The following is a 24453-nucleotide window of genomic DNA, read 5'->3' as shown; positions in this document are numbered from 1 at the left end:
GTACATTTCTAGAATCTTACTGGAACTTCGGAAAACACTTTAGATTGCATGTTGTCATCAAACTACTGAAACTTATCATCAAGTTAGACAGAAGAGACCAACAGAACATTATGTATCATATAAGCCATTACCCAAGTTGCTTATGGCATCATTTTCATTTCCTTATGGACATTTCTGGGTATGGATCATGTGATAGTGTTGTTAATCAGTCAGTGTATTTGCTGTTGTTTAATTAAACACCAACTTTATCCACGAAAGCCTGACCTGCTCTGTCCATTTGTGTTCACTGTCCAAAACGTATTCCTGCAAGAGAAAGCGAGAGAGAGGGCAGGAGAGAGGAGGAAGGAAGAAAGGGGAGAAGGAAGGCAGGAAGGGAACAAAAAAGATTGGGGGTGAAGAGATCCAGAGAGATGAGAGAAGCCAAGCGTGTCCAAGAAGAACAATGATTTCTATCTGCTCCAAATCCAGCCTGTGTTGTCAACTATTGATTAGATGTCAGCCAAAAGTGGTGAAAAACTGAACATGAATTTCTAGAAACCCCATTTGTCTGCGAGGTAAGCTCATTTTGTTAACGTTTTGTTCGACAGCTGGAACTAAAAGCTTGATCAAAGCTACATACCTTGTCCTCACAGTAAAAAAAAACAACCACCCAGCTCAGATGATCAGTGGCATTTAAAGAGTGTGTTTCTCATGTGGAAGTTGGCCGTACCGGTTCATTCTCCACAGTGACAAAACAGAGTGTGACGGATCTCCCTCAGCAGTGACAAGGCCCTGCAGGCTAAGCTCTGTTCCACGAATGCTAATGCTTTGTGTCTGAAAGAGTGAATGAGACCGGGAGGAAGGCAATTGTTGGTGGACTGATTTAATTCAAAGATCCTGTCAAGTGAGTCTGTCAGACAGTAACAAGTGCAAATGCGATTCAGGTGCCATAATCAGATGACCATTCTTGGGATTTCAGGAACAGAAATGCCCACACCTTTATCCCACATACTAACTTTTGTCTAACGTTGTCTTGTCTTGACTTTCATGGTGCCCGAGGTTTTCTCGCGTGAGAATACGTTTCTGTTGGACTTTGAGCTGCAGACTTTGGCTCTTGACAGAGTGTTATCTGTGAGGTGTCTTACTCATATTCGAAGGTCGCACCGTGACACTGCTGACCCGTTCAAGGCAAGGATGCGAATTCTGGACTCTAGCCATCAGCAACTAATTAAAATTGCGAACTCCGGGTGGAAAATCTTGGTTTTTGGATGATTTGGTGTTTTTTCGCGGGTATTTAAGTAATTATTAGAAAGTATAATGAAACAAACAGGCAGCTGTCTAAAAAATAATTATGGACTCTCGGACACAGTCTGAACAAAACAGTATGATTCATTGCAGGGCTGTTGGATCGGATAACTAAGTGCACCCAGTGAAAACATTTTGTTGTCTGTGTCTTTCCAAACCAACATTCAGTTCTCAGCTCACCTGCCAAACAGCTTACCTTGTGAAAAAGTTCCCTTGAATTCCAGCCGTAGATGCATTTAAGCATGAATTACATAACTGTAAAAGCGTTTTTTTAGCTTGTATTGGAAATAAGAGGATCAACCCACAAGGTCCAATTATATTTGATACAAAGAGTTACACAGAGAGTACTGGGAGCAAAACTCTATTTCCAAGTGGTTGGCTTGTCATGCACATTGTACCAATACCAGGGAGAAATGCTTCTCATTCCAAACTTCTGTTGTACTTTAAACAATTCAGCTAATTGACTCAAAACTTTTTTTTCTCCTCGTTAAAGACCTCAGCACATATTCATATTCATGGCACAGGTCAGAACCCCCTGAGTCTTTTACACTCTGCGCTCAGTAATGAAACTGGTGAAGTGCCAGCTCAGCGTTGGTATTAAGCCAGTTTGTATCAGTCTGGCACACTTCCAGCTCCTTCTTGTCCTCCTGGTAATACTGGTAAAGTCAGCTGGTTGACTGTTGAAAACCTCGCCTCTAAACGTATTAGAATCATGCTCTATATCCTTTAAAACCTTGATCATTTCCTGCCATCATTCATTGCTCTTCCTGTTACGACTCAGGTTTTTTCCCTCCTCTGAGTTACCGGTAAACATATTTAAGCAGCATTTAAATGAGGAAACTATCCCAGGCTCTGGAAAGCAGTTTGAAGCTATACCCTGTTTAGCATACACGTAGCAATGGGGAGCTAATCCTCTGCTGTTCATCTGTTCCAAGGCCAAGTGCTCTGGCAGTGGAAGAATGTGGTTGCAGGAATAAACTTTCTTGCATGATCTCTCTTCTTTGCTCACAGTGAACGTATATATACACACACCCCGAAATGGCACAATGCATTTGTTTCTGTTGCTACTGCAGCATTACACCGGCTTCCTCTGCCAAAGCACAAAAAAAGAGATAAACACAGAAGGCACTTCATACCTTGGCTGCGGTTTGCTGGATTTGTCGTGACACAGGGGGATGTGTGAATTAGCTTTGTTGTGTTTTACCCCAGCTATAATAAACTAGGGGGGGAGCCGAAAAAGGAAAAGTAAAGCAGAGCCATCCTGTCTAATCTGTGTCTGGTTTGATACAGATAACCAAGGCATTCGGTGTGCTTAGAGAGAGAGATATCTGCATGACTGCATGTTGTGCGCTGAAATGTGAGGATGAGTGTGAAGAAGTGACACGTCTTTATTGTTGATAAGACTTTCAGGGTTTCAGTGCAAGAGTGCTTGAAGAAAGGGGTTAATCGCGAGGACAACCGATATTGACTGATGGATTGTATTAACTGACTGAAATGGACTATAATGTAGGATAAATATTAGTGAATAATCAGTCATTTAAATATTCACAAGACTCAAAAGACAGGTAACAAATTCTGTATCCGTTTCTACGTTGAACTCCCACCGTATCGGGGAGATCCACTGGTATCCTCCCCTCCCAGTCTCATTGTGGGGGAATTTGGGAATTATTGTTGTTCTAATCTACCCTGAGAACCCAGCTAATCCCGTCTTCCATCTAGATGTTCCACAGCTAATGCCAAGAAACTGCTGAGCCACAGAGACTCTGCAGCACCCTGACTATGCAGTGCAATTTTGTTTCTTCTATTTCCACACTCAGCTCTGAAACTGCTTAGTGCATTGAGGTTTTGGGTCTCATGGCTCTCACTCGACAACTAAGCCTAGAGTTGACCTGATCTGCTTCCACATGGACAATGTGCTTACTCGTGGCATTACTAGTGCACAACAAGCTTTTGTAATTGTTAAATACTGCATTTTGTTGTTCTGTTAAAGCCTCAAACCGATTATGACATTTCCAGTTCAAGTCAACCTTAGGACCTCATTCTGGTTATGTGGTGCTAAATCCTGAATCCACGAACGAAATCCAACGTCATGCAGCAACAGAAAGGAGAAATAATCGAACATTCAGAGTCGAGATGCAAAACGAGTGTATTGGCGTGCTGGAACCTGTGTTTTGAATGGGCACTTAGCACTGATATCCAATTGCATGGATCAAAGTGGCTTTGATCCAAACTGAAATATATCAGCAACTATTGCCTGAACTCTCAACAGACATTCATGCTCTACTGACTTTCGTCATCCCCTGACTTTTCATCTAGCACCACCAGGATCTTATGTGTCGTTTTGAGTGAAATGTCTCCACAACTATAAGTTGGATGACTTAGGGGACTTTTCCTAAGACACAAACATCAGGTTCAACATTCGCATCAGCCTCAGCTAGCATGTTATGCCAGCTGTATATAACTGCTAAACATTAGCATGTTAGCATTGTCTTTGTAAGCATGTTAGCCCAGTGACATTAGCACTTAGATCAAAGCACTAGTTACCTTCAAACATCTAAAATGAAATATGTGAATTTAATTGAACTCCTTTGTCTGTTCCCCTGTTCAACAATAACATTGCAGGTCTCTCTGTCCTGCTCTCTTTTGGTAGACTATTGTCTTTAAAAGTTTGTGTTTGCGATCAAGGAACTAGAAAAAGAAAGAGCAGTGAGCTTGGTGTTCATGAACAAGTCTTATCTCTGTCAGGGAATGGGACGGCTTATGTAAGAATATCTCACACTCTCGTTCTCTCTGTTTATCTTTTTGTCTTTCAAACATATTGTTCTTTGTCGCCATATCTCCACTCGCACCTCGTCCCTTTCTTCCACCAATGCTCGCTCGCCTTCCGCTCATTTCATTACTCTTTGATGCGCAGACATATGTGGGACGTCACGCATGCAGCTTGTTGGAGGTGGAGGAACACACCGAGGACAGCTGGTAGAGGACAGGGAGGGATAAGCAGGGGGTTACCAGGAAAGAGGGTCATAACACAACATAGGAAACACCTTACAGCAGCACCTTACATACAGCAGCTTTAAATACCAGTTTTATAAAGTCATATTACATATTTTGTCAGATTAGCAAATCTATGTCTTTCAGGGACTGTGTGTTTCTGACCACTGTAGCTCTCTGTCAGTGCTTTGTTTCTCTTTCTGTAAACGTCTTGTCTAGCCCTTTAGGAAGGGACTTGATGCAGAACCTTTTCTGATGTATTATGCATGTGTTTATCATTATATGTATTTGCAGTTTAAGCAGTACTGTCGTGAGCAGTAGCAGTGCGAGTGATGTGTTTACGAGAATGTTCACAATGCGTTTTTCAGTTGCAGCTTTATCACAGTACTGTATTGTATGGCTAGATTATCTGTACGAGAGCAAAGGGCAACTCTTAAGGTAAAGGTTTTACGTAACTGTCAATGACTGAGACACTGTTGTTGTTTTACGTCTTTACAAGATGATGTGGAAAGAACACAGGCAAAGGGCAGTTGAAGAGGTTAGTGAGGAGGAGGCAGACGGAAGGGGTCTGATGAAGTCTGGTACGGTGTGTGGTGTTGTTACTTCTTGATTTATGGATCTTTGTGGCTGATGACTACATCCTGGCTGTAGTATGAGAATTTCCCTGGATTATATTACATCCTGAGTTGATGAGGCGAAAGGACACATCTTATAGGACATGTGTCTTATGCAACCTAACTAATAGCAGGACCACTGTTGTCTTAAAGGGCCGCAGCACAACACCAGGTCAAAGGGGAGGGAAAGCAGTTAAGAGAAAGGGGAGTCTGGAGATGGTATTCTTATACGTGTGTGTGTGTGTGTGTGTTGTACTTCCTGTGGACATATTTTCTTACCCATTAAAAGGAACGCGTGGTACTTTCTCTGGAAGGTTCAGGAAGAGGCCATACAATAAAGAATCATTTGAATGATACACATGGACAGGTCAGGCTAGTAAAGTCAGTTTATGGGTCTGTACATACATAACTATGATGAAATGTTGCCAAGAGAAAAAGTGTTGTGTGACCTACACATGGATACACCCACTTTGTCCTCGACTTCGTTTGTGTATACAATTTGCATTTGGCAATAAATATGTAAATATGTATGTACTTACCATATTCATACACGTTTTTGGGAAAGAAAGAAATATCTGAATTAATTGCTGAGTTTTATAGGTGCTTGTTGGCAGATTTAGTTGGACACAGCCAGGCTAGCTGTTTCCACATTGTGCTAAGCTACGCTAAGATAACCAACCGCTGGCAGTAGCTTCTCTCCATCAGAAAGCAACTAAACGTATTTCCAAACAAAATGGAATTCTTATTCCTTTAACGCTTTAATGGTAATATCAATATGTATTGATTGAATACAATTTTGGCAAAAAGTTACTGTATCACTTTGATTTCAGAGTAGATACAGATAGCTGTAGTCCTTAAACACACACACACACACACACACACACACACACACACGCACATTGTGACGGAATGGTATCATATTGTGTTTGACACTCTCTGCAATTGTTTGGATCCATTTTGTCCTTCCAGCACTGAGCTATGATTGTAGTCAAGGGAGCAACCTTTCATACACAGGGAACGCTTTTTTGCAGAGTTGCAAGTTTTGAACTCTAATACTCGGGCACTCGCACGATCTCTCTCACACATATTTCCCAATGCCAAGTTGTGGTAATGCAGAGGCCAGCAGAGCAGCAGCCACTGATAGAGGCCTTGATAAGACTCATTTGAAATGGCTGCAGTCCCTGAACCTGTCCACTCTGTGTGCCAAGGACACCATTTGCCTTATATAACAGCCATTCTGGGTCACTGGTCCACCGACAGTATGCAATTTGGTTTCCTCAGGAACTCCTTCTCTCTCCCGTAAATGTGTGCTTGAAGGCTATATTTTTTTTACTTTTGCCCATGATATGTATTCAGTCAGTGTTGCCTGTCACATGCTAAATGATTGAGTGCAGCTGTTACTGTGGAAGCTAAGTCTGCTCCACAGAGAGGAGACCAGAGCACATGTCTGGCTGCTGTTCACAGTGGACACGCTGCGATAATAACTCCACCAAAACTGGTTTACAATTAAAAGGATTTTAATCCCACTGATGCACGATTACAGTGAAGTACACTACTTCTATTAAATATTACAATATTAACCCACTTTGGAAAAAACTCTCCTCTGGTCCCATGAGACACAGCCGTCCCTGGGAACCACACGCTAAAAGAGGCAGAGAAAAACGCTTCCTATCCCCGCCCTCATATCCGTTCGAAACTCCTCCCCTTCCGTTTATCTCAATTCCTATTGGCTAACTTCCAGGAGCGTATTGTCCTGTCTGTCTCTCTGTCCCTGAGTTCTCTAACACAGCGGTTCCCAAACTTTTTAGGCCGCGCACCCCCTTCTACATCCCGACCGGGTTCGCGCACCCCCCCCCCCCCTTAATAAAAAAAATTAAAAAAGGAACAGAGCCCATTTACAGCCGCATAAAAATCGGACCAATGAGAGAACAGTTTGCTCGCGCGTGGCGTTAGTTTACAATATTTAGTCCGCTGTTAAATGTTGCAGTGTGAACACAAACCGAACAAAGGGGCAACTGCAACATTGTATCATATTAATCCCTGAATCAGAACAAAGCAAACGAACTGAAGGTGTGAAAACGCCCTGAAACACTGCAACAAAGTTTCAATAACTTTCAGGCGTCACACAAGGCGTCACTTTTAAAGAGCAATCAGGATGGCGAGGACACACGCACAGGTTCAGAGGCAGATTGTCACATTTAATTTACAATTAATGACCGACTAATGTAGCCAGGATGTCTTCGGACAAAGCATCGATGCGGCGCGACACAGTGTTGTTGGACACCGGGATCATGTCCAACTTTTTTGCTTCTTTCTCTCCAATCATACATTCCAACATCGCTTTGGCAGCTGGCAAGCTCACGTCACACGGCGATTGTGTGCGGTAGCCCCTTTCTCGCTATTCTGTAACTGACCAGATATGAAGCCCGTAGTGCGTCATTTATAGACCCAACACATGAATGAGACTGCAGTTGTTTTTGGCTGTTTTGTAACTCCTCCAATTTCGATTTAAAATATGTAAGGGGCTTTTGACTTGCACTGGCATGCTTGGTGTTCAGGTGGCGACGTAAATAAGAGCTTCAGACTGTTAGCCAGAACCTCACTGCACACCACGCACTGTGGCTTTGGGGAATCTGCGTTGCCAATCCAAGTGAAGCCCAGACACACATACTTTTCATCATATTTCCTCTTTTTTTTCCCAGTCTGATGCTCACTCTCGTTTCCTCTTTTTCACCTTGACTCCGCGATGGGCCGATGTGCTCCCGATTTGTCTGTGCTATCCCTTCCTCCTTTTCGGTCTCCTCCGTCATCTTCCTCTGACTCCCGTTCGATTTCTTCTCCCGGTCTCTCCCCACGCACCTCTCCGTTCCCCTCGCCTCCGATTCCTCTCTCTCTCTCTGTCCCTCTCCTCTTTTACGACTGATGGCTTCAGATGTCCCACCTGACAGTTTCCCCGATTTCAGCCAGTTTAGCATATTTAAATGAATGTTGCTGAATGAATGAAGTTCGCTGTTAGCTGACGTTAGCTGCACAAGCTAGGCTGGCTAGTGTGTACACTGGCGGCAGGCGGCAAGACTGCCGGAAGGAGCTCAAGTGCATTTATTAAATTGTACGTTTTTAATTTTAAATCTTACAAAATGGATTTTTATAATTCATGTTTTTATTTTGTGAAAAATCCCACTTTTTAAATTAAAATTAATTTTCTTTTTTAATATTTAATATTATTACACCATCAGACGCCATTACACTTTTCCTCTCCCCTAGAGACAGCTCACGCACCCCCAGGGGTCGGCTGACTGTCGGTCAGTTATTGCTTCATCCCTTCTACAATAATCCTTCAGTATAAAAGTTAAACTTCTACTATTTTTAGCTACTAATCCTAAAACACTTTATGCTTATCTTAATTATGCATTTCCAAAGCACTTATGATTATGACTAATTATGAATTCTTAAATATGAATCATTAAACACTTTTATTATGACTTCTAAACACACAGTTCTACGCTCAAATTTCCAACATTACACAAGAGGAGATTACTCCCAAAGCTGAGAACTTACTCACTGCCTCCAATGCCAATGTGTCCCTCAGTTCATTTACTCATAAAATGAAGGTGTTGACTCAAGCTGTGGTTGTTTGTCAGCTGGTCATAAATGTTGCTTTTATTCCACATGTAGTATTTGGTTTTAAACTATTGCAAAAACGCCTTCACTTGTCTGCGCTTTCAGGTCAGGAAGTGGAAGATGCTTTCCCGCCATCACGGCGACGCTACAGGCAAGGAGGCAGAATCAGACGTCCACCTGGGTGGTTGTCAGTCCTGGGGGATCCACGCTTCGCCCCTCATGGCCAGCCCTGTCATGTTGGAGTGCTCCGTCTGCAGCGGGCCCTACATCAGCTACGCCCTGGAGGATACCTGGCAGCCACGTCAACGCACGCAGGTAAGTTAGCCAACAGCTAATTAAATTACAGGGAGCAAACACTCATTCCTTACGTTCATCAGTGGATTTGTTTAGTGCTTTTAGTACCACTTTTGGTGCTGACCAAAACTGTTTATTGGTATTCAACCAAACAAGACCCACCTTTGTATCAGTACTTGTAATTGGGCTAAATAACCCTGTGACATCATCATTTGGTCAAACCAAACAAGACTGCTAAAAACCAGTCTGAGAAAAGTTCATAGAACATAAGAAATGATTGACAGTTAAATGGCTTGAAATATGAAATAAGTGATGTGGAAAGCAGAATGGTTCTGTTTGTTGTCAATGGAATACTTCAGTAAAGGAAGAATTTGAACACTGGAATTAGCCTAGTGTCTTCCTCTTTCCAGTCGCATCTTATTCCTTTGAGTTTTGGTGCATACAAACCAAAGACAGGAAACTTAATAGAGCATGGAGATGAAATGACCATTCATCTCCATGAAATGACCATTTCATCTGCATGCAGGTAAAGTGTCACCTCTGAATGGATGAACAAAGTGTTCTCACACTCTTAAACACACGCACACACATGCCTCAGCTTGTCTGGCTCTCTGAAAACACCGATGGAAGAACACTGAGATTTCAGAGCTGCAACGTGGAATAAGAAACTAGGCTAAGACTGTATTTAACAGCAATACTTTCAAAGCAAAGTATATAGCAAAGCCCATTAGTGACTACAACATGAAGAACAAGTAATATCTGACACGACAGTGTGGCTTCATGGGAATGACGGCTGACAAACACGCGGTTAATGAATGTGAAAAGGTAAAGTGTGACAGACTTATGTACTTGCTGTTGAGACCTTGTGTGCACATTCTTGAGTGTTTACTTGTACATTTCTGAGCCATTCAACCTGCCACGTTAGCAGAGCAATGTATTGACTATTATATTCAAAACGGTCACACACAAAGACATAAACACCACTTCACATGCACTGCTGGAAAGCAACTGCATACACTTACTCGTGTACTAGTTACTGTCCAGATTAAGATTTTTATAGAAAACAACATATGATAAATATGTAGAATACATTGCCTTGTTAAGGATGAACCTTTATGGCTTGTGGAATTTTACAAAAACGCAATGTCTAGTCGGGGCCCTTTGTCTCTGAGTTGGTGTCAGTTCCACTAAAGAGATATGTCCCCTCTGAACCTACCAGATTGTTTTATTTTGATAATGGTTTGGGGTCCAAATGATCCATTATTTCACAATAAAAACAAAGATTTGAGAAAAGTCCCCAAAAAATGTTTTAAATGACTTCATCCGTACTTTTACTTTTACTTTTTGAATCCAGGACTTTCAGTATTATTCCATTCATTTATGGGTTTACTTAAGTAGAACATCTCAACACTGCCCACATGTTGCCTTTGATAGATAAAGGGAGATAAATAGATACATTTGAATCTCTCTCATGTCTCTATACAGTTTGAAGATCTGCTGCAAAGTGAGCTTAGCTTACAAGATAAAGAAGCAGTTCGTCTTCTTTTCATCCTGGCGTTTGGTCTCACTAAAGCCTAATAACACAGTGTCGTCATTTTGTTAGAGCAGAGGTTTCTCACCGCTTTCATTACAGGACTCAAGTGATTTAATGCAGTCTCACCCTGGAAACCTGCCTCGTTAAAACACGTCACGTGTGGAACCAACTGAAACTGGGGCACGAACAAGTCTGGGTCAGAACCAGTGGTTTCAGAAATGTTGACTAAGAGTGCTGCTGTTCAAAAATGTTCCATTTCTTAGAGTCACTGTACTCTTTTCAAGGGCTTATAAGCAGCTTAGATCAGTGGTTTCTAAACCCATTAGTGTGCGCGCCCCCTCTTCACAGGTTACATTTGTTTGTTTGTTCAGTTGTGAAAGAAAAGAAAAGACAATTTGGTGTGTCAAAAAGATGTTTTTTCTATGCTATCCTATCAAGCTTTGTCTTGTGACCTCCTTGTTGGGATCTCAACCCCCGAGTTGGGAACCACTGACCTGGTTTGTAGCTTGGCCAGCTTATTTTTTTTACTGATCTAACTTGAAAAAAACCTTACAAGCCTAAGGGCTGTACAGTTCCACAATGTGTCGAACACCTTTTGTCATTCAACCGAATTCAAACAACATTATATCCAAAACCGGATTTGCAGGGGCGTACACAACAAAGGCAGCGTGTTGCCGAACATGTCGGGTCAGTTACTCATGAAAATGCATTTATTAAGACTTGATGACTACGATAATTATTTGATGGCTTTGCAACTGAATCCACGGTCTGAATCTCAATTTGCTATGTGGGTGCATCTAATACTCAATATATACTTTGCATGTTTTTGTGATTTATATATTGACTTTGTTTTACTAAGTAATGGCATATTTCTCCCCCAGGCGATGGACCTGTACTACCACAATGAGGCAGACGCAGACAGCTACTGTTGCCCTGGTGAAAACAGTGAGTCTCCGGCAATTAAACCTGTACTTTTGTATTTTTCCACTTCCTCCTCCTTCCTTCTATCCATCTTTCACACCGTGACTCTCATTCCTCTGTTATCTCTCGCTGTCAGTCCTGGGTCATTTCTCTTTGTTGTTTTGTTTATTTTCACCTCATCATTCCAAAAATAATCCTCCACTATTCATTCTCTGTTTTTCTCTTGTTTGTTGTTTGCTTTCCGTCCAAACGTGATGGCCGTGGGAGAAAAATGATGTAACTGTGTAACTTTAACTCACCTCACCATTCTAATCCAACCTCTGAGCTCCCATAATAGCTGTTGTTCATAAACCAAGATTACTATTGTGTTGTTTTGTGGAAACTGGCCTGAAGAGCAAAACAGTACTGACAGACATAATACTGAGCGCTGATCATCATCACACAGCTACCTTTCCCACATCTGTTCACAGCTTCTGTCATGCGCTGCAGTAGACATGTTGTTTCTGTCCCTGGGTTAAAGTCCAGCATCGTTTTAGAGCCAACATGACTGTAAGTGACTGGTTTTAATTGTCCATCATGCCCCTTATTTGTGCCACAAACCAAAGTACACACTATGTGTGCGTCTCATGCTTCGGCTTAAAGCCTATAAATTCCTTTTTTTATTGCTACCTTTACCTTTGCTGGGAATTTAGCGTGAGCTCTACACATGAGTGCATGTGTGTGTTTGAGCTCACCACATGTCATTTTTAGCAACACTTTCCTTTACTTTGGACTCAAAAAAATATCTAATTCTGTGCTGTCTTTAAACTGCAATAGTTAGCAGATGAAAACTAATATTTGACATTTCATTTGTAACGCTTTGCTATGACATTGTTTTACTGTAATGTAGGAACCATTCATTTCTGCTCTTGGATATTATGCACATCCTTGTCACGGGCAGTGGGGGAAGTTCTTAACTTCAGTAAAAGTAGCAGTACTATCATTTTGAACTACTCGGCCGGTCGCGTGTGCTTTTATTGCATTTTAGTGCATGTGAGTGTTCCCCACTGGCTAACTGATCGCCGCCAGTCTGCACTGCTCTCATGCAGCGGTTACAGCTGATAACACCATTTCGGTTGATAATGCCGTCGATGCTGAAGTGTTGGATTATAATTACCACGGCATTAATGTGTAAGTAGTATTTTACTGTAGTAGATGGTCGAGGCCTCACACATTTTCTAATCTATACACTGTTGGGTACTTTAACCTATAATATTGCATTATATTAAGTTATATTGTTATTTTTTTTAATTCACAGGAGCATTAAATGGAGATACTCTAAGTACAAGTACACTCTGTGCTACTGCAATAACAAAACTTTGTGGCAAATGTGCAGGTACCTGCTGCCTGCTGGAACATCTCTCAGAGAGAAATGTGAAAAACAAACAACCATATCAACACGCACAACACCCATGTTCAGATTAAAATGTTTTTCACTGGGAGTCGCCTGCCTGTTAATTATGGGCGTTTTCGGCACATGGAAAGACATCCAAGCAATTAGCCGAGCTGGTGACAAGCTGTTTCTGTGGCCTCGGCGGCAATGCTGCTACACCCGGTTGTTCCGAGCTCAGCAATTAGTGGCTTTTACGAGCACAAAAAAAGTTTGCCGCATATGAGTTATTTACAGTGATGCAGTGATGTGTGTGACAGAAGGAGCAGTAGAGAGCAACGGCAGAGTGCCAGGGATGGATACGGTAATAATAATTATAGGGAATAGAGCTCTGGCTGTCCAATTTCACAGAGGAACAAACAGCAAACTGTGTGTTCTCTCACTGTGTTCTCATGTATGAAAGAGCATCTGCTGAGGATACCCTCATTAAAACATGTTAGTACGCTCATCATCTTGCTAAAGAGCAGTTGATCAGCATTGACATGCTGACTTATTGTATGGTGCTCTTCTTCCTGAGATGCCAACATGTTGAGTTTATATGACGTGTGACTATATAGCCTGAGCATGTGTGTGTTCTGTTCTCAGTGGTTTAAAAATAATAGCAACACAGCAGCTCCCTCTCTGAAGCTGCTGTTTACTCTTTTCATGACACATCGCTCACCTGTGTCAACCTGCCCTTCGTAAAGGCAAACGTACACACCTACGCACGCAATTGTCCTCAAACTGTACTTAATAATCCTTAAAGGCGCTCCCAAACCAGAGATAGTTTAGTGAATCTGAACAAGATTTGCAGTTCGACAGATTTGGTTGTGTATACTGTATTCAAGGGCTGCCAATGACATAATCCCTGTTGCCTCCATCACAACCTCATTCTAGCCTTAATCCAGTAGCCAAATCCTTGCCTCTCTTTGCAAAAATGCTCTCACATATTGGGGCGTCCAGATGGCCAAAAGGGGTGAAGAACGCAAGTTTTTCCACTTCACGTCATTCTGGACCTTTATTGCATGTCATTGCCCATCTTTTCCCCCCATAACTTACTGCCATTTCTCTACTGTCGCTACATAATAGGCATACAATACCCCAAATAATTGTTTTCAACTTTCTTAATTTTAGCTTTTAAAACCTAAGAGTTCCTAGAAACAGTAACAGAATTATTAGAACACACTGTAAATCTTTTTTGTGATATATATTCAGAGCTTCCTGTTGACTTACTCGATAACATTTCCTGGAAAGAACAGAAATTCTGAGAAAATAGAGACAAAGTTCTGAAACAATACTCATTTAATTGCTAGCATAGCCTATAGTGTGCATCCAAACTAGCACATTTCTCGCAAATGATTACAAAACTCTGCGACCTAAAAAAAGAAAGTGTTGCCAGACACACACACACACACACACACACACACACACCAGGAGTTACCTCTAACAGACAGAAGCCCAAGAATACCACATTTCAAACAGTTTGTTAGCCTGGCTAGCCAAACACTCAACACACACCCCGGTGGCAAAATAAAAGCCTAGCAGTCCTCTCTGAATGGCCGAGGCCTTTATGTAATGGTGTCATCTGGTTTCTCACCACCGAGGCTCATTCACATGCAACGCCTCATCATCCCCGGCACAGAGAGTGGACATTATTAGAGTTAGTCAATTCCGGCTTTGGCATTGATGACAGTGCCACTAGTGGGTTGCATAACGGACTCGTGTCTCACATACAGGCACAGAAAGGCAACAAACACACAGCTTGAGTATTGTGGAGCCTCCTCTTGTTCAGGGCCCAAGCGGTCTGCCAATCCAAAAGGGATAGAGGGCCACATCGGAAAAAACTGAGTGGACCTTGTACTGCTCTCTCGCTCTCGCTCTCTCTCTCTCTCTCTCTCTCTCTCTCTCTCTCTCTCTCTCTCTCTCTCTCTCTCTCTCTCTCTCTCCTGATCTTACCTAACACCTCTCTCTCATTTCATCCCGGGGTATAACCACAGACATCTGTTTGCACCTTTTCAAGGGCATCGCCTTTCTTATTGTTTGAGAAAGCAATATGTGATGTATGAGGTTTTTGCTTGTTTTCCAACCACATGGACTGCTACTGTATGGCGTTCAGTCGTGAGATATTGTAGATTAAATGAATGAATGAATGTTAAAGGACGGCAACCTGTGCTGTCTCAAGGAGAAATACTCGTTTTCTAACAAACAGCGCCAACTTCCCCTTTGGTGCAGTGAGGGAGAGAGGTGTGTTTGGCACCTTGCGGGAATTTAGGATGTACCCGATGTTTTAGAAAGAGTGTGCGTGTGCAGGTTTGTTTTGCCCTACAGCTCTGTGTGTGTGTGTGTGTGTGTGTGTGTGTGTGTGTGTGTGTGTGTGTGTGTGCGTGTGTGTGTGTGTGTGCGCGTGCACATCAGGTGGCTATGGGGGACAGATTAATAATAGATTTGACCTGAGTTAGTGGGGAAACAGAGACAGCAATAGAAAGTTGAGGCTATATTTTAAAAATTGCAGAGTCACACATGCACAATGTACACAATGATTTTCTGCAAGAGGCCGGGGTCAGGAGCAAAATAATACACTCTCTCTCTCTCTCTCTCTCTCTCTCTCTCTCTCTCTCTCACACACACAGCCATATTCCTGACTCTTAGTCATAACTGCTGCTTGTCTTTGGCTCAGTCACAGTCTGATAACTACTCTGCTCAGTGTTGCTGTAGCACAAAAGCATACCTTCTCTATAGATCACACACTCAATAAGACAAACATATTCAACATTATCCTGAGATAACCTCCTGCATGTATGCACCTGCAGGAGTAGTCGGGAGAGCAGTGCATCAAGAGTTAATCAATAGGGCTTCAACTTGTTGGCAACTCCGAAGCTTTGAATTGAAGTGAACTCAGTGAATTTCCATTACCCGGGGTTACTTTTTAATTCGGAGCTCTGCGGGTACATGACCTCAGCTAGCAGGCTGTAGTGGGAAAAAACTGCCAACAAAAAAAATGAGATGAAGTAAACCAAATGTTTGCGTTCAACCTTTAACTTCAGGGCATGTGTTTGCCTTTATTTGTTGTTGAAGGGTTTCAAGTGACATGCAGATGACTGAGAAAAACAACTAACTAATGGTGAGTGAAATAGTTCAGTGCTATAAAAGTGAGAGTAATCATGCCGATTGATTCTATTTCCAGAAGCCTATCATTTATTTGGCTCAAAAATCCAGCAGTGTCCTGTGTTAATATCTATTTTGGTGCAGGCGGAATACAGCTGTCGTTATATCAATTAACAAATGTGTTGTGTGTTTAATTGTGTGTGAAATACAAGTGAAGTCTGTATTTCCAATGGTTGAACTCGAAAGCATTTGAAGGCAGCACGCCCCCCCCCCCCCCCCCCCTGAGGGAAACTCATTCAGCCTTTATGAAACGCCAAAGTGGAGACTGGAAGGAAATAGAGGCGGGACGTCTCCGCCCTGAAAAGAGGGAAGAAAAAAAATCTTCAGGATGAAAATCTCCAGAGGAGGAATGCGGTGTAGTTCGATTACCTGTTTGCCGAGGAACCTATAGCGTCTCTCCTTCTCGCGAGTCGGGAAATAAAGCGCCCCTATGAAAGACAGAACGCCCGCTTTGACGTGTAAGTAGGCTGCGTATTCATTTTAAACCGACCGCGATGTGTTTCCCCAATCGAAAAACAAGTCTCTGTAATATTCTCACGAGAGCCATATACTCCTGTAGGGAACTCTAGGTCCATATGGATTTAATGGTGTTCCTGCTGTTACCAGCTTATTGTGATGTTTACAGCTTCTCTTTTAAGGGTAAAGCTAAAGCTCCCTAACCTACTCTCTGTGCCCGGAGTGTGTGCGGTTGGGAAGAATTCAAGCACTGGAAGACATAGGCCTTGGGGGTGCGCTCCATTCACCCCATAATCCCTTGATCTGGATTGATGGTGCTGTTATGTATGGAAGCCTCCCTGATAGGAGAGTCTGTGAATTAAAAGTGTCAGAACCTTGGCAACTCACTTTTGCAACTTGTTCTTGAGCCTTGGCGCTGCAGGCAATGAAATTAGAACCCCTTCAGACCTGAAAGGTGTGTTTGTGTTCTCTGGAAACTGAAGTGTATGGTATAGCTACTGGTGTATGCTTTTTCTCTCTCTAGGCAATTAAGACAATGAGAACCTGTGCATGTATACAGGTGTTTGGTGTTTTTACGTAATTGTCATTGTTGTATTTTGTTTGTAATGTGGATCAAAGTTGATTGTTTGCATTGTGTGTGTTTTTCTTTTTTAAATAAATTGTGCAGCACCAATTGTTTTTCCATGTATCCTTCCTTTTTACGCACGGTTATCAATAATAATTGTTACACCTTCTTGCATACTTCCATTCCACTCATGCGTGTTGATAAGACTTGAATAGGTGCCACATAACTATACGTAACTGAGCCCGTCTGCTCAGCTGTGTGCCAGCGCGCAAAATGAGAAACCAGTGGCAATTTTTCCAAAATTTCATTCTGATCATCACATCAGAGTGCTATGACTGCTTTTGAGAGGCAGGTCGATACAGATTGTGGGTCTGATCGGTCTTTTTTTTCCAGTTGGATGCATTCAGAAGTTTCTCCGTCTGTACTTTTCCACTACCAGCGTCTTTTTTTCTTGGCATCGGGCCCTCCTCGGCTCAGGCTCTCCCTCTCGTCTATACCAAGGAGACCTGCGTCACTCCCGGCGGTTTAAACTGAAACACAGCCAAATGGTGACGCTGATATGCCAAGTTACAAGGTTATTTGTGATTATTTATACAGGACAAGGTTGCAAGAAGGCCAGATACACTGTTACAAAAAGTATCAGGAGCTTGGAGAATAATCCCGAATCACGTGAATTGTTCACTTTCTGTACAGTTTATTCTGTACTCCTGGTACATTGAGGGTCCCCATATGTCACTTATTGGACACATCTGGATATCATTCGCCGATAGAATTTATTTTCAGCTTTGTGTAAACTGAAATGTTGCTGTCTTTGTGACAAGTTCAGACTGCGTGGGATGTTAAGCAAAGTTGCCATGGTGTTGCCTTTCCATGGCCTTTCAGTGCGTTGTGGGAAAGAACTTATTTATTTTTCCTATGATGTTTTTTTTGTGTGCCGCAAGCACATCGTGAGGCGCGGCTATGACGTGCAAGGAGCGCAACGGCCTCTGATTGGCCGAGCATAGGATCGATCATCTTCCCACGATCCATTTAGCTGAAAGAGATGTTTGCAGAGGATCACGCCCACCAGGAGGTGTGGGTGTGTGGAGCAACTCCTCCCCAGCCTCTTATAAAGCAACAAGCCAAAGGCATGATCGTTATATTTCATGAGTTCAGAGCTGCCGTTCTACTCATCACATCATGACGGTCAAAACGGAAACAGAAGCGTCTGTCCTGACTTACTCAAACTCTAGAGGGATCGTGGCATTAGTCACCGGTATGGAATCATAACTATTTAAAGGCGATTCTTCACGACATGTATGGACTACTTTTTGCTTTTTATTTAAAAATCTAAACATTCTTTTTCTTTCTTTCTTTTTTTGTTGTGTTGCAGCTTTTATGAAACAGAGGAGGATGGGTCTGAACGACTTCATTCAGAGGCTCGCCACAAACTCCTACGCCTGCAAGCAGTGAGTACCATCTGACTCATGTTATTGTTCTGCATTCACTGGAGGACAAAACATTGTGACACGCAACCATAAATGCCAGTTATTCGTCCTCTGGAGAAGCTTTGTGTCTCAGTGAGACTCCCAGATCAGCTGATTCACATAGAAACAACAACAAAGTGTGGATACGTTTGATGCTTTGTTGAATGAACTAAGAATGAACTCTTTCTTTTTTCAGTCCCGAAGTTCAGTCTATTATGAACTTGAGTCCTCCTCAGGATACTGAGCTCATGAACACCATCCCCTCTTCTCCTGTAAGTATATTTGCATTAAACAGTGAATTGTGTGCTTCCTCCTTTGTTTACATTTCCCCGTATGCAGAGCTACACACGCATATCCTCTGTTTACATGTTTATCATACATTTCGGGGTTCATAATGTGGCTCTAACGTCCTCATCTTCTCCCCCTCTCTCAGCCCAGTCCATCCCAACAGATCAACCTCGGTCCGTCCTCCAACCCTTCAGCCAAACCCAGTGACTTCCACTTCCTGAAGGTGATCGGCAAGGGGAGCTTCGGCAAGGTCCTGCTGGCCCGCCACCGTGCCGATGACCAATTTTACGCAGTCAAAGTCTTACAGAAAAAGGCCATCCTCAAGAAGAAGGAGGTAAATGCGGACGCAGTCGTGCCAAAAGTGCACACGTGACAAAAAGGGGGTCTCCTTGTCAACATCTCTAACCCCGTGCTCTTTGCATTCCTCAGGAAAAACACATAATGTCAGAGAGGAATGTGCTGCTCAAGAATGTCAAGCACCCGTTCCTGGTTGGCCTGCACTACTCTTTCCAAACAACGGACAAACTCTACTTCACCCTGGACTACATCAACGGAGGAGAGGTGAGTTACCGGCTGAACTGCTGCCAGTGAAAGATAAGGATGATAGAGGAGAAGCAGATGAATGAATAGGGTGGAAGGACATTTTAATGATGGTTATAGTTTGAGGAAGAAGGGACGTTTTAAGAGGCATAATGTAGTACCAGAATCAGAGATTAATATGGGGCAGAAACACAGACAGAAAGAGGGGATATCCTGTCATGTGAAGCAGAATAGAAGTTGCCACTCTCTTGTCTTTCTGTCTGTAAAGGAAACGCCTCTCAGGAAATCGCAGGGTGGGTTGGGACAGCGGGAGAGACTCTGGGCCAAAATTAGCAGCGCCATTCAGACTCAGTGTGTCTAATCCAGCTAATTTCCTGCGATTGTTGGACGAGCAGAGACAGTGCTGATTGAATATGGGACACATTTACTTTCCTTCTCCCCTTTCTCTTTTCTTGCCCTCTTTCCCCCCCTCTACCATGCTGCTCTCTCACTCCACCTCTGGCCCTCGTCTCATCTGTCTTCCCTTGTCAAACCTTTTAAGCCTTCCTGCCTCTTTACTCTCATCCGGTTTCCTCTCTGTCTCCGTATCTGTCTTTTTATCAATGTTCTTTCAATATCTGTTCTTTGCTCATGCTCATATCAGAGATACTCTACATGCACAATCGAGACATTTTAAGTTTTGTTACTAAAAACACATCTTTTTTTTCTTTGTCTTCCAGTTGTTCTACCACCTACAGCGAGAGCGCTGCTTCCTCGAGCCCAGAGCCAGGTTCTACGCAGCAGAGATCGCCAGCGCACTGGGCTACCTCCACTCCCTCAACATCGTCTACAGAGACCTGAAGCCAGAGAACATCCTGCTGGACTCACAGGGTCACATCATTCTCACAGATTTCGGCCTCTGCAAGGAGAACATTGAACCCAATGGGACCACGTCAACCTTCTGCGGTACACCAGAGGTGAGGACAACATCTTCCGGTGATTCCCGAATTTGACAGCCCTCTGTAATAGTCCGTAATGTAGCTTACCACTTCTCCGTGTCTTTTTCTGTCGACAGTATTTGGCTCCTGAGGTTCTACACAAGCAGCCGTACGACAGGACGGTGGACTGGTGGTGTTTAGGAGCTGTTCTCTATGAGATGCTCTATGGCCTGGTGAGTGACATTGACACTCGCCTCACATGATTTCATCGTAAAGTTACACCCCCTCCTCAATTGTGTCTGAAATGTCAGAAATATTCTCTATAATATCGAGTGATACTGTATGCAGTGGTGCAATCTTATCTCATTTTTGTTCCACGTGTTTGCACATGCGCGATTTAAAATGACGCAATCGGTGTTGGTCGTGTGGATTCCTTTGCCCCTTCTTGTTGGCCAAGATGCTAATCCGGTCTTCTTGTCCCTTCCCCAGCCTCCGTTCTACAGCCGCAACACAGCGGAGATGTACGACAACATCCTGAACAAGCCGCTGCAGCTGAAACCCAACATTTCGAACGCAGCCAGACACCTGCTCGAGGGCCTTCTTCAGAAGGACCGAACCAAGAGGCTGGGCTGCACAGACGACTTTGTACGTGCTTGGTGATTTTGTTGTATGTTTACACATTATGTGCGTTAAAGGACATCATTTAATTATTCATCGTTTGTGTCTCTTCACAGACTGAAATTAAGAACCACGTATTCTTCTCCCCCATCAACTGGGATGACCTCAATGCCAAAAAGATCACCCCTCCCTTCAACCCCAACGTGGTACGTTCCTTTTTACTACCCCAATAGGTGTTGATTATGGCAGATTTGGGATTTTCTACAGTATAGCAGCCAAGGTCCACAGACTTGCTATTGTCTCAGTCCTCAGTATTTACATTTGCACAACGAGATCAAGAGCATGGAACATCCTCGCTGGGAATTCACACATTACCAGATATGGCGAGGTATTTTACAGCCTGACTAATCCCTACTCCCCCCCCCCCCCTCCTCTCCTTCCTCCCTCCCAGACGGGACCTAACGACCTGCGGCACTTTGATCCCGAGTTCACAGACGAGCCGGTGCCCAGCTCCATCGGCTGTTCCCCAGACAGCGCGCTCGTTACAGCCAGCATCAAAGAGGCTGCTGAGGCCTTTGTGGGCTTCTCTTACGCCCCATCTATGGATTCCTACCTATAGGATTTAAACACAGGGCCCTCGGCGGACACCAATTCAGACTTACAGGACATGGAATGTGGTGTGTCCACGCACTTGCATCTTGACCCCACCTTACATTTACAATTGGGGTGATACATTTCTCTGAACCAACCCCTGCAGCAACTCCGCATCTGCAAAGAATTGAAACATGTGTACTTGTCATCATTTCTCCGACTCTTAAAAGACGACGTGCTGCAAGAGGAAGCCTGCTTTCTTTAGATGCCTCATTGAGGTCGTAATCCTCCATCTTACCCTGATTACCGGCACAATTTCCTCAATTTTCCACAACAAACACAAACTGCAGCCTTCAACCGCCCATCTCTTACCTGATAGTGGAGGTCCTTTGCGCATAGCTCAGGCAGCTTAGAAGCCCCCCCCCCCCCTCAACCCTGAACTGACAAGCACACACACACACACACCAACTTCCACCTTCTCTCAAAAGAGGAGGGCTGCACCCTACTGTACCAGCCCTGACATGTATTTCCATCCTCATCTATGGAGACAGTCTTTTGAGATTCTGTCCAACCACCCACGGGGGAGCTTCCTTTTGACTTTTGAATAAGTGGAGATGACATTCATTTGGTGCTTTAGTTTCTTCTCATTTACTTTCTGTGTGGTTGAAAAAGGGACTGATTTGAAGCTGAATGTTACAAAGGGGCATCTTTTATTTATTCTTTCAAATGTGCCTTTTATTTATTTTCTCTCCATCAGCTCTCACACATTTTGGGTTTGTCTGCGTCGACCTTAACGTTTCCACGTTTCATATCACTTTACACCTGACTTTACCAGAGATGAACGGTGTGTAGCACCAAATCAACACACCCGTTGCAGCAATAACGTGAGACGTAGAGAACTTAGACAATGTTTCATATCTTCATTTGCACATAAAACAATAGTGGTGACAGAGCGAGAGAAAGAGAGAGAGCACGGCTGCTAGGTGACTAAGAGAGTGATGTGTTCAGGAGTGTTTGTGTAGTTCTGCTTGCCAACTGTGTCCCCCCTTATGTGGTCTTCCATTCGCCTCGCGGCGGCCGGCGGCCAGGCTGACGACATCGAAAGTGAACATTCCATTTTAATATTGCTGTGATGCAGTTTGGTGGTATTTAAGTTTGTTTGTATATTTGAGTTGTGTGTACTAGTTTTAATGTATATTATTGAACAAAAACTGACTTAAGGTATGCTTAAATATATATATATATATATATATATATATATATATATATATATATATATAATGTAACAATTCATGTTAAATGTACTGTAAATTTAAGATTTATGTGACCATGTCTGGTTTGCAATAAAAGTTTAACTTTATTACACCGTATAACCTTGTTTGTCTTTTTATTTTTTTTTATTGATTTTCCTTTAGTTTGACATTTGCAGATCATTTTTTACAAAACCTTGTCTTGACATTGCACCAGAGTCCATAGAAAGTAAGCACATCAAAGCATCTTTAAGTTGCAGAGTAAACATGTAGAGAATAATCCGGTTAACATTTACTATTCCAGGTTGGAAGGAGCTTGAGCTACTGGCCACTGGCAAACCTCCCACATTAGAGTAAAGCGGACTTTACCCCCCTCCATGCGTCAGCAGCCTTACACAACATTTACTGTGACGTCCAAGTGTCTGTGTGTGTGTGTGTGTGGAGGAGTCAGTTTGCACGCAAATTATTGGCTGGCCTCAGATAACGCAACTCCAGGTTAAAGCATATGAATGATCCAGAGCAGAGTTCCATTGCACTAGAAGATAATTGATTTTATGAAGCTAAAGCTACAATTGCATGAATGATAATTCAAGTAGAAAATGATGTGTTGTGTCTTCAATAAGATTACAGCAGGGACAATGGCCTTCTGCTGGAGCTAAAGGTTGTGTTCATGGTTAATTGTGTCTGCTGGGGTGTCTTTAAAGAGGACTCTGAATGTCTACCAGATGCAGGGGCTCATTGTGCAGATGACCTCTGACCTCAAACTCCCTGGGAAGTGGGTAAAATGAAAAAAAGAGTTTTATCACAAGGATTTACATTATAAGAGTGTTGGGAATGTGTTTTAGTGGAAACCCATACAATTTTTAACACGGTGGACTTGTTCAGACAACAGTTTGAGAAGTTGCTTGAAAATTCAGTGAGTCCAGTTCAAAATATCCACACAAGATTTATCAACATAAATATAATTTATATATAATATAAAATGTTATCTTTTAAAGTAACTTCACATCTTTTTTTGAATTTAAAAATCGTGACATCTTTCAAACTCATTTTCTTAAAATAAATATCTACACAAAGCCAGTATTATGTTACAGACAGTCAAATTGTATTGGGCCAAAGATATTCAATAATATTTCCAGATCTGCTCAGCAGCAATAGTCCTGCACTGCCATCTGCTGGCCAAGTCTTGAACTGATGAAGTAAACCAGTTGCTCTTAATTCAAATATGACATGACAGACATCGAGCAACTTCAGCTTCATCAACTCTCAATTACTTATTCTCTTTAATACGTGATCATAAAGAAAACTGTATCTATGCCTGTAATGAATATGTATGTACATGTATGTATGTATATAATGTACGTGTCACATTGTTAAAGGTGGTGGCAAACATATATTTTTTTCACAGTTGTAAACATAAACATTCTAAGTGGAACCATACGTATTGCATTTGTCTTTTACTGACATTTTACGACATTTTTTTACGACATAAAATTAAAGAAATGTAATGACATATTTTACCACATCAAATATTATGACGTTTTATGATATATTTTCTGACATACCATACTACGAGTTTTTAAATTATATTTTTCCTGCAATACTTTTTGTATGACAGTTGGTTAACTGTCAACAAAAAAATAAGGGTCCCCCAAAAGCCACGGTGTAATTCAAACATCGAATAAGTATCCGAAAGAAAACATAGGCTACGGTCAAATATGATGCATTAAGTGTCTCTAGTGTGACCACAGTTAATAATTATCTTTATTGTCCTTGGCGAATATTGATTTAATAATCTAACTTTCTAAAATTGTATTTATTTTGGTGATGCATCTGGTTCATGAGTACTACACCACTCGATGTGGGGTAACAGGAGTTCCACAAGATGGCACTGCTTTACTTTTTACTTGGTGTCTTAACTTGTAATGAA

At 42.5% G+C, this 24453-nt stretch overlaps 1 protein-coding gene across 3 annotated transcripts in view; it reads left to right on the top strand.

Moving 5' to 3' along the window:
* Positions 1–22489, top strand: part of sgk1 (serum/glucocorticoid regulated kinase 1) — a gene marked incomplete at its 5' end in the record, with an annotated part of 28101 nt that extends 5612 nt beyond the window's left edge. The window contains 11 exons of one of the 3 annotated variants that reach the window (XM_079290804.1): positions 8616–8825; positions 11220–11283; positions 18226–18301; positions 18516–18591; positions 18753–18941; positions 19037–19168; positions 19867–20103; positions 20202–20297; positions 20554–20709; positions 20799–20888; positions 21134–22489. In XM_079290804.1, the coding sequence (XP_079146930.1) occupies positions 8616–8825; positions 11220–11283; positions 18226–18301; positions 18516–18591; positions 18753–18941; positions 19037–19168; positions 19867–20103; positions 20202–20297; positions 20554–20709; positions 20799–20888; positions 21134–21301 (1494 nt within the window). In that variant the 3' untranslated portion in view covers positions 21302–22489. Of the gene's footprint in view, positions 1–8615; positions 8826–11219; positions 11284–16153; positions 16291–18017; positions 18109–18225; positions 18302–18515; positions 18592–18752; positions 18942–19036; positions 19169–19866; positions 20104–20201; positions 20298–20553; positions 20710–20798; positions 20889–21133 lie in introns of those variants that run through there. The other 2 variants (XM_079290806.1, XM_079290805.1) reach the window with 2 other exon arrangements.
* Between the last annotated feature and the right edge of the window lie 1964 nt (positions 22490–24453).

The sequence above is a fragment of the Melanostigma gelatinosum genome (assembly GCF_949748355.1).
Source record: "Melanostigma gelatinosum genome assembly, chromosome: 19".
Lineage (NCBI taxonomy): Eukaryota > Metazoa > Chordata > Actinopteri > Perciformes > Zoarcidae > Melanostigma > Melanostigma gelatinosum.
The sequence above is the reverse complement of the archived record's forward strand: the minus strand, read 5'-3'. Positions and strand labels throughout refer to the sequence as shown.